Raw genomic sequence first — 11,132 nt, 5'->3', positions numbered from 1 at the left:
CCGATTTCTCGAAAGGAGGCCCCACAAGGTTATGAAGCTGCAGAGTAAAACCTAAGTCGAGAAAGATATCTAGGATGTTGGAAATGCCAAAAATATGAAATATCTCAAAAAGAAATCTTTAGGCACAGAATGGAGCTGCCCCAAGAAAGAGATCATGTGTGCTGTGGGCAGCAAATCTGAAGGGTGGGACTACCCAAGGCTATTAGGGCCAAGATGATTCCATTATGAATTCCAGATGTCAAACACTGAGATGCAGAATTTCATGTTTATTTTCCTTGATTGGCGTTAGTCTTGCTTAGGCATGATTTTTTTTTTTTTTTTTTTTGCCATGCTTTCTTTATTTCTTTTTGGAATTGTAATGTTTATTCTGTGTCATTGAATACTGGAAATATTTAATATGTTTAAAAAATTAAAAATAAATATATATGTATGTATATACTTGGTTTGTCAAGACAGGGTTTCTCTGTGTAGCCACGGCTGTCCTGGACTTGTTTTGAAAACCAGGCTGGCCTCGAATTCACAGTTACCTGCCTGCCTCTGCCTTCCTCAGAGGTATAAAATAAAATATCAAACAATGATTTTTTTTAACTTTTTAAGTTTTATTTAAATAACCTCCAGTGAGAACACAGCAGCCCAATCAACCACTTCCTCAAACACAGTTCACCTCACAGGGAGGTGTGCAGACTGCCTCTCAATGGAGGCGGCCTTGGCCTTGGCCCCGAGCAGCTCCTGGGGGACCATCCACAGTGGATCGGGGGTTCTTGATAGTCTCATCCACAGATACAATCAGGCACGCTGCCTCAGAGGCCTCTGTAAGGACATTGATGCGCACCATGGCTGGCTCCCATACAAAGGCCTGGAAGTTGTCGGCGATGTCCTCCTTGTTGATGTCTACCCCATACCACCTGCCTCCCTGGGCATGTTGAGCCCGCAGCTTGTTGAGGATGTTTGTGGCATCAAAGCCAGCGTTGTCACATAACTGTCGAGGAATAATCTCCAGGGCCTTAGCATATGCCCCAATCAGCAGCTGCTGTTTCCCTGGAATGGTCCATGAGTAATCGCGCAAGTATTTGGAGAGCTCCATCTTGATGGCTCCACCACCAGCCACCACAGAGTCATTCTTGATGGCCCTCCTCACAATCATGATGGCGTCATGCAGGGACCTCTCTGTCTCCTCCATAAGCTGCTCAGCACCCCCACAAAGGATGATGGTACATGTCTTGGCCTTAGTGCAGCCAGTGAAGAAATTGTACCGCTCGCCTCCAATTTGGGTCTCTTCAAACACCTGGCAGCTGCCCAGCACATCTGGAATCAGAGCATTCACACTGGTCTGGATTGAGCCTCCACAGGCCATCATTGTCCTCTTCAGATCCTCCTCAGGTACATGGCCAGCACAGAACATGTCCCTATCAGCAAAGTACTGTGTGGCCACATCCCCAATAGGGAGTTTGGACAAGATGACTTTGGCTCCAGACTGATGGATCTTCTCTAACTTATCATAGAGAATGTTCCACTCAGCATCAACAATTGCCTGGTAATCCTCTACCGTGTGGATTCGAATTTCAGCATTATATTTCTCTGCTTTCAGCTCAAGCTCAACATTTAAGAGGGCAATCTTGGGGTTCCTATACTTCTTGGACTGCATTTCAAACCCAGCATAAGAGAAAGTCTTCTTGAATGCGACACCAGCCACTAGCTGAGATTCCTCTAGGGCTCCACCCTGCACCTTCTTGATGCCAATCATCTTAAGCTGCAGCAACTTGTCCAGCATCATCACAGCGTCTATCTCGGCAAAGAAGGCCTTCAGCTGGGAGATCAGCTTGGAACTCAGGGCTGTCATCGCACACTTCTCCAGCATCTTCCTCTGTTCTATTTTATCTTGCTTCTTCACAGTCACAGCAATCTCTTTGATTTTGTTGACAGCCAACTGGGTAGCTGTGTGGAAAGCTCGGATGATGATCTGAGGATGTAAACCTTCTTCCACATATGGCTTCACCTGCTTCAAAAACTCTGCAGCCAGCAGAGTCACTGAGGTGGTGCCATCAACAACCTCAGCGTCTTGGGATCTGGCAATGTCCACTAAAGTCTTTGCTACAGGATGGACAACATCGAGGAGTTTCAGAATTGTGGCTCCATCATTAGAAATTGTTGCTTTGCCTCAGCCATCCACAATCAGTTTGTCCATGCCCCCGGGGCCCAGGGTGGTCCTGACAGCCTCAGCAATCACCTGGCAGGCACTGATGTTGCTCACAAGCTGAGGAATGCCCTGAGAGCTATCAGTCCCCTCTTTCAGCAAGATAACTGGTGTGGGCATCATCTTGGAAACGGTTTCAGGGACCCGCAACTCGTCTGTTCTCCCAAACAATGATTTTTTAAATTATTTGATAATTTTAAATGTGTATTCGATTCATTTTGATCATATTCATCACCCATTCCTTTCTTTAATCTCATCCCTCTTGTCTACTTCCCACATTCATTCGAATTTTCTCTTTTCTTTTCCACCCACCCATAGAATCCATTTTGTGTTGCCCATATACAAGTAAATCGGTGTGGGACATGATTGGCCTATCAGAAGCAGTAGCCAGGAAGAAAACAAACTCTTTTTTCTCAGTGGTCATCAGTTAGCAGTGGCTCCTCTCTTAGAGGTGGAGGCTTGTGAGCCCCCTTCACCCCCCATTTCATGCTGGGCTGCGGATCAGCTTCATCTTGTGTAGGCATCCATTGCTGCTGCTATAGTTTACGAAAGCAGCAGTCTTGTGTCTAGAGACAGTGTCTTGCCGTGTTTCTGCCTAATCTCTGGCTTTTACAGTCTTTTTGCTTCCCATTTCATGATGTTTACTGAGTCTTGAAAGGAGGGAGCGGGCATAATATAGCTGTCTCATTTATGGGTAAACACTCCGAAGACACTTATTCTCTGTACAATGACAAGTGGTTTTCTGGCTTAAATACTGTTCGCTACACAAAGAAAATTCATTGATAAGGTCTGAAAGTTTCCCTAATCAAGGGATATAAAAATATGAATTTAGAGGGAAGTTCAATATTATGCAAGTTTAGCAAAATAGGAACAGTAAGTACACCCATGGATTCTTGTCCAAATTTATACCCTTTTTTTTTTTCCTAAAACAGGCTTCAAATACAATTTTAAAAAGTCTGTTATTTACTCCCATCACATTTACACTACTGTTGTACCTAATGACACATCTCCTCATGCTGGTCAATTGGTAACTCAGAAGGCTGACCACTGAATAAAATAGTTGGTGACTTTTGTCCCCTAGTTGCCCATGTAATATCTTTTCTAGCCAGCAGGGAGCAAGTTTTCTGGTCAGTATCAACTTGATTTTTCCATTTCTATTACCAAGTATGTGGTGTCTTCAGCAACAGTGCCTTACCAACAAGTGGGTAACCAAGAGCAAAACCAACAGCCTGTATGACTGTCAGGGTCGATGGGATATCTCTGATCAACAAGTCCAAAGGAGGTACCCTGTACCTGGTCCTGAGATTTTTATTTGGCAACTGGGAGGAACATTATTTCCTCTGTAGGGCAATGCCAATGTAACTTATTTCTGTGGAAAAAAACTATGAAGCACATAAATTATGTTTCCCTTTGGCTTTTCAAATGTCTTTAGTGCTACTCTTCTTGCTCCTCTGCTCTGCTCTCCACTCTCATACTCTTCATGTAAACTTCTCCATACCTTCTTTTAAATAAAGACTCATCATTATGACTGTGCCTTGAGCCACAGAAAAAAAAGACAATTTGGACCTTTGAGTACTCTTTGAAGTATTTATAACTATGTGAGTATTTTAAGTTGGACTCAATGCATTTTGCATTAAGTGATAAACATGATCCTTTGGGGGAACAAGAGATGCAATGTTATGACTTAAACGTGACTTACTTGGGTTTAAAGTTGACAAGGGCTGAATCTTGTTTGTTCACTTGACTAGACTTAGAGTTACATAGAAAACGAATCTCTGCCTGTGGTATGAGTGTTTCTGGAGAGGTTCAACCATGGTGGAAAGATCTCCCTTGAATATAAGTGTCAATATTGCATGTACTGGGTGTCTCAGACAGAATGGAAATGAGAAAGCAAATGGAGTACCAGTGTCCATTATTTCTTTTTGCTTGTTGACTTAGATGCAATGTGACCAGCTGCCTTGTACTCCTGCTCCTTGTCTCCTTACCAGGATGGACCATACCCCCAACTGTTAGCCAAAATAAAGCTTTACTTCCCTACAGTGGTTCCATACCAGCTGTCTTGTCAAAACAAGAAGAAAAAATAAGTAATATGCATATAGATGTATTGTTGGGGATGGCATGACCACCCAACACAGGACAGCCAGTCAGGGTGGAATGTTTCTCCTTCCCCCAAGTCAGAATCTATTTACTCATGGGATTCCAGTTCACATGGTAGATGTTTACCAACAGTTCATTTGAATTCACTCTTCTCCTTTTGATTTGAAAGCATGAATCTTTGACACCATAACACATCTGCTTCCTTATTAGGCACTTTGAGTTTCTCTCCACCTTCTCCAGACTCCCTTACCTCTCAGAAAACACATGCACCTCATGCTCCTTAAACACAGCATCCCTTCTCTAAGATACGGTGGGTATCTTTCTACAAAGCACACCTTTTGGCCTCTGGTTGGATATAAGCTCTGCCCAGAACTGGGGGCAAGAAAATAAAATGACTCCCAGCTGGAAAAACAGCCCTGTGGTCAAGCTGTCCCAGAACTGGAGAGAAGGGGCTCAAGTGTCAGGGTCCCATCTGCCTTTGCTTTCTTTCTTGTTTTAACTGAAATTCCTTTTATTTCTGTAACACACACACAGACACACACAGACACACAGACACACACACACACACACACACACACACACAGAGAAAGAGAGAGAGATAGAGAGAGAGAGAAAGGACCAATATTCAATATTCAAATAGTAAAGACAACTATGAAATCAAATAGAAAATGTAAAATAGCAGATCATCTTTTTCTTTCTTTCTTTTTCCAAATCCTCGTCTAAAAAAAAATGCTTGCCATGTTCTTCTATGGAAGCCATACCACACATCCAAGTAAAGACATGCACATTTACATACATAGCTAGAGGTCGTTTTCTTTGTTTGGATTTTACATTTTATACTCACATATATATTTATGTATAAATATTTATCAGTGTGGGAAACTCTTTATCAGAGCTCACACTTTATCAGAGCATTCACATTCCATTTTCTCAGTGATGGGGAAGATGGAAAGATTTTTCTTTATTTGAATGTTCACATATGCCTCATTTTAAATAGTTATAAAGAATTTCATACAGAGGAGGTACAGGGTATACACAGCCATATCAGATAGCTTCTGGCGGTGCCAGTCCACACAAGGCTTAACCTTCTGAGTCACATGCAGACATTCTCTCTTCTGTTATTTTTCACATAGCAAATATAATTCAAATGCAATAAACATGTATGATGTTACTTATCCATGTGACAATTGATATAAACTATTTTAGAAAATACATTACATATAATAATTTACACATATAATCATGTACTTATTGTTTCAAGGTGAATGTAATTTTTCCTTTACTCACAAATAACTGAATCCTTAGTGTCTGACATGAATAAAAGAGAATTAAAGCTCATGGCTCCAAGGAGCCTTATGAATGGTTAAGGACAGTCAGACCCATGTCATTTACATGCAATAGTGTGCCCACTTTCAGTGGTTCATCCTTTTATTGGACAGTTTGGCACAGAGCATACCCCCCCTTTTTTTTTTTGTCTCCTGCCCTAGCATCTTCCCTGGTCACATTTTCTTTCCCGAGTCAATTCTCAATCCTTAAGGACCAGCAGGAATGTAAACATCCTATGGCTGAGTGAGTGCAGAGGGATGATGTGTCAAGCTTGGCTGGCTTCTCTGTGGACTGTGACCCCCACACCCTTGGGGCCTGTGTGTGTCTGCAGCACTTCCTTTGCAGTCTTCTCCTCCAGCTATCACACTCAAAGGGAAAAGAAAAATAAACTTGGCCCAAATTTAGCTTGTGCTGACTCCTGGGTGGGCCTGAGAGTTGTGTGGCCGAAACCAGGCCACTCCTGGCACCAATTACAATCTCCCGCTCTTTAGAATGGGCATTTGAGGGGAGCCACCCACAGTGTCCCCCCTGTGACATAAAGAAGGATTTTGCTGCATTTTGAGAGCTGGAGTGGTGTAAAACTAACTGCCAGTCCCGCATGCACTCTGGATATCCCTATCTTTGTAACTTTCTAAAGCATCTGGTCATTGTGAACCTGTTTCCTCGTGGTCACCTGAGTGGCCAGTAACACGGGTGGGATTATCCTTGTCTTTTAAGCAGTTTGGAAGACTAGAAAAAGAAGCTGTGTCTCCTATGGGACTGTGTTTCTGTTCCCTTTTATTTGGAGCATGACTACTCCATGTGTCTCTAAAAGCCTGGAGTGCCTTTTTCTCATAATCCAAAGGGACAGAAGAGACCTGTATGGAACACATAAGAACAACACACATTTTTTGTAGAATGACTAAGAGGAAGGATGTTAGCGCTGGGCAGTGTGGTATCTGTCTGTAATCCTGGCACTAAGAAATCAGAGGTAAGAGATCAGGAGTCTGAGGCCAGCTTTTGCTACATAAGGAAAAACCATTGCTAATTCATATAGAGAACCCATAGACAGGGACCATTTATACTGATTTTGAATTCTTTCTATGTAAAATCTTAGTGAGCAAAGGACCAAGGTCCAGGGTGTATATGTATGTACATATGTATGTATGTATGTATGAATTATGTATTTATTTGTTTTTGTCTCTGTTAATGTTCTTTGTTCTTTTCCCAAAGTATAAACATCAGTGTTGTTTTTGATACTCTATAATGTTTTGTGTTTTTGTTTAGTTGTTTGTTTGGTATGGAGGGAATGCATCATGGGTTAGAAAATTATAATAATTATAGGGTATACCATGTTTACCTTTGCATATCATAAGGCATATTGGCCTCTCAAAGATACTGAGAAATTCTGCAATAAAAATGTTTTATTTTTCAAAGGACTTTGTGAAATTATTTGACAAAGGAATAGTATCTTCTTTTTAACATCTCCTCTCCCCAGCATAATTTATAAGAATTTCAAAGAACCTGGAATAAGCAGTCCATCATTTGATGAATGAATGAAATCTTGAGTTCACAGTATTGCCTTCTCCAACACTCGGTCATACTCGGCCAGCCACATATTCATGTACACCCATACAAGCCTTTCTTTACTTTTAGAAACTTTAACCCCTTTAGGGTACCTAAACTGACCAGAAAGAAGGGCTTCCCATGATAAGCATCAATGTTTTCCAGTGAACCACCCTTAGGTAAGCCTAGAGACTCTAGTTGATTGTTTTCTTCTGATGTGGTGCATCAGTGCTAATGGGATTAGCCCAGAGCTGTGAGGAAAGGCAGGGTTATGTGCATGTGTTCTGCAGTCCTGGAAACTAAGACTCTTAGATTGAGAGCACCAGTAAAGAGATGCAAGATATTTGTTTAGGTTAGTAATAAGGAATTCATCCATAAACAGACATAAATATTACATCTAGTAGGCCATCAGTCAGAGCTGGGATGCATCTGAGATGTCAGGGATCCAGAAGTCTGTGCTCTGCTGTGCTCCTGGAGATCTTCCTCCATACCAGACCTTGGACAAGGGATACTCAAATCGGCTGCCCACACACCACTACCCCTCTTCATTGCTAGGAAAACCTGCGTGTGGGGTCACGTGTCCCACAAAAATGAAGAAAACAGTAATTGGCACACATGTTTGTGAGTGTAAATGCTTACACCTATATCCATAGGTATAATACCCATTATTACACCAACCATTGAGCAGTGTTCATAAACTGAGAACCTTTAAAGAGCCTTCTCTATTGAAAACAGCAAAACAAATATTTGCACATATTAAATACATATGTGCTAGGATTTGCAGACATAAAGGGAACAGACAGGTATTCCTTGAACCAAAGGATATACATCATAGTATTATAATTAAAAAAATATACTAGACAGGAGCCTACCACAGAGGGCCCCTGAAAGAATTTACCTAGCAGTGTATCAAAGCAGATGCTGAGACTCATAACCAAACCTTGGGCAGAGTGCAGGGAATCATATGAAAGAAGGGAGAGTTAGTATGACCTGGAGAGGGCAGGAGGGCAAGGACCAAATATATATGGGCACAGGGGTCTTTTCTGAGACTGTTTCTCCAACCAAGGACCATGCATGGATATAACCTAGAATCCCTGCTCAGATGTAGCCCATGGCAATTCAGTATCCAAGTGGGTACCCTAGTAAGGGGAACAGGGACTATCTCTGACATGAACTCAATGGCTGGCTCTTTGGCTACCCCCCCCCCACAAGAAAGGAGCAGCCTTGCTAGGCCACAGCAGAAGACATTGCAGCCAGTCCTGAAGAGACCTTATAAGCTAGGGTCAGATGGAAGGGGAGGAGGACCTCCGCTATCAGTTGACTTACAGAGGGGCATGGAGGAGATGAGGGAGGGAGGGTGGGATTGGGAGGGAATGAGAGAGCAGGATACAGCTGGGATACAAAGTAAATAAACTGTAACTAATATAAAAAATAAAAATTTAATTAAAGAATATATTATATGTAAAGCTACTTATCTTTCATTATCATCCCAGTCTCTCTATCTTGGTTGAATAACATTATTTTTTTTTATTTTCAGTGTATTAATTTTTAAGGAGAATGAGCATAAAATTCAGGGTCAAGGTAAAGATTGGAAGTAATACAAAATAAAATTTTTGTTGTGGTAGGTACTCATTCATTTTTTTTAATCATCACCTGACTTTTTATCATTATTACACCAACCATTGAGCAGTGTTCATAAACTGAGAACCTTTTTTTTTTAAATATTTTATTTATTTTTTATTAATTACACTTTATTCATTTTGTATCCCCCCATAAGCCCCTCCCTCCTCCCCTGCCGATCCCACCCTCCCTCCCCTTTCTGCATGCATGCCACTCCCCAAGTCCACTGATAGGGGAGGTCCTCCTCTCCTTCTTTCTGATCTTAGTCTATCAGTTCTCATCAAAAGTGGCTGCATTGTCCTCTACTGTGGCCTGGTAAGGCTGCTCCCCCCCCAGGGGGAAGTGATCAAAGAGCAGGCCAATCAGATTATGTCAGAGGCAGTCCCTCTTCCCATTACTATGTAACCCACTTGGACACTGAACTGCCATGGGCTACACCTGTGCAGGGGTTCCAGGTCATCTCCACAAATAGTCCTTGGTTGGAGTATGAGTCTCTGGGAAGTTCCCTGTGTTCAAACTCCACAAGCAGAGCAACAGAACAAGATAAACTGAGAACCTTTAAAGGGCCTTCTCTATTGAAAACGGCAAAATTTCCATTCAGAGATGTTGAGGGGGCTAAGTGAGACGAGGATGTATTATACACATGTAGGACATTGATAAGGAATAAATCAGTAAAACGTGGGGAGAAAAGGCGGATTTTAGACAGTGCCATCCAGGAAGGGATGTGTGTTGAAGTGCAGATGGTTATGCTGTGTTTTATTGAGAGAGAAAATGAGTTACAAGTGGCACTCAGATTTGACTTTGCCTAAAAAAATGGACAGAAGGATGCGTGAAACCGAACATGAAACCACCTGGTTGCTATAACACAGTCTTCCATGTTACATTAACTGCCTTAAGTGAAAAAAAAAATTAGTGGGAGAGAAGAAGAAAATGAAACAAAGGTTCTTTTAAGAAAGAAGTTTTACATTTTTTTTTTTTTTAAATACCACAAGCAGGTCACAAAATTGTGGTAACAAGCTAGTAGCCAGCCACTGTGTGTTACCATCAGTGTAGCTTTTCTATATGCCTTTGGCTATTTGCTAGTCACTCAGTCAGTCAATAGCCAGACACAAGGCAGTTCTCAAAGCTCCTGTGTCAGGCATCCCACGGACCCCTCACACTCCCATAATTCTATCTGTATCCCTAGTGCATAGACTACCAAAACGAAGTTAATAGCCAAGGTAATCTGAAATATTAACCCTCAGGCCACTGCCTTAGAGCATACTAACAAACTTAAAATCTATGAGCTAAGCGGAGTAAACGTTGGAGAAAAGGTACCTTAGGTCCTGAGAGTGTGAGTCCACCTTAGAAGACTCTCAGAGAGTCCAGTGTCTCTCTGATCAAGGGGCTAGCATGAGGTGTAGAGCTAATATGAGGGTGGAAAGTGGGGCTTCACAAAATAAAGCCTGGAGGACACTTTCCTTTCTGCCTTATTTTCCTTCTCTCTGACCCAAGATTCCCACCCTTGTTCAGGATGGCTTGGTTTTACTTTTCTGGCTGGAGGGCAACCTCTGGAAGAAGTCAACAGTCTGGAGATGCGGAAGACAGCCAGCCAGAGGAAGACAAACAAAACTGACACCGAGCGAAAACTGCAAAGGCATTGAAAATGGGAGCTCTAATTTTTACTCCCCTGCATGAAGCCTGCCAGACACAGGGCTCCAAAAGAGAAAAGAAAAAAAAAATAAATCTGATTTGCTCTAAAAGGGGCCAAAAATAACCCTGCTTTATCTTGCAGAAGAAAACAGAAAATCTTTGGTTTTCTTCCATTTGCTTGTCCTTTGTCCTTGGCTGGGATAGGCAGTGGGAGCCTCAGGCTCAGGCCTAGAAGAAGACAATGGACCAAAACAGTCTGTGGGACAAGAAGATGCTGGGGTGTAAGCAAAGCTGATGACTAAAACCCTTGAGTTTGGCTAGGGACAGCATGCTTGAGGAAGAGGCAGCTGCTGGGCTAAGAGGATTTCATTTGCATATGCTAATTACAAATCATTTCTGATCAGTAATAGGCCTTTTTTTTTCCTCTTCCAAAATATCTTCTGTGTCCTTGCTTTCCATGCTCACTGCCCCTCAGAGTTTCCGAAAGCTTTGCCAAATTCTCTTCTCTGGACTCTGCTTCCAAGCTATTTCCATCTTCCTCACGTTTTCTAAAATACCAACCCTGATGTCCCTGTCTTCTGGCGATACTTCATCAAATACAGAAAATAGTCTCTATTAAATCCAGGGCAGCATTCCATTTGTTGTCCTCTGACCTCAGCTATCTTTCTCAGTTTACCATCTGTTTTGTGGCTTTTTCGTTTGGCCCATAACCCTACTT

General features: G+C 42.1%; 1 protein-coding gene across 1 annotated transcript; it reads right to left on the bottom strand.

The window, feature by feature from the left end:
* Positions 1-676: 676 nt before the first annotated feature.
* On the bottom strand, positions 677-2,317 carry LOC129687019 (T-complex protein 1 subunit eta-like). Its single transcript, XM_055621286.1, is given in 1 exon segment — positions 677-2,317. A coding segment is annotated over 1 exon segment (1,626 nt). The 3' UTR covers positions 677-691.
* Positions 2,318-11,132: the final 8,815 nt, after the last annotated feature.

The sequence above is a fragment of the Psammomys obesus genome, unplaced genomic scaffold (assembly GCF_907164565.1).
Source record: "Psammomys obesus unplaced genomic scaffold, mPsaObe1.curated_primary_1811, whole genome shotgun sequence".
Classification (NCBI taxonomy): Eukaryota; Metazoa; Chordata; class Mammalia; order Rodentia; family Muridae; genus Psammomys; species Psammomys obesus.
The sequence above is the reverse complement of the archived record's forward strand: the minus strand, read 5'-3'. Positions and strand labels throughout refer to the sequence as shown.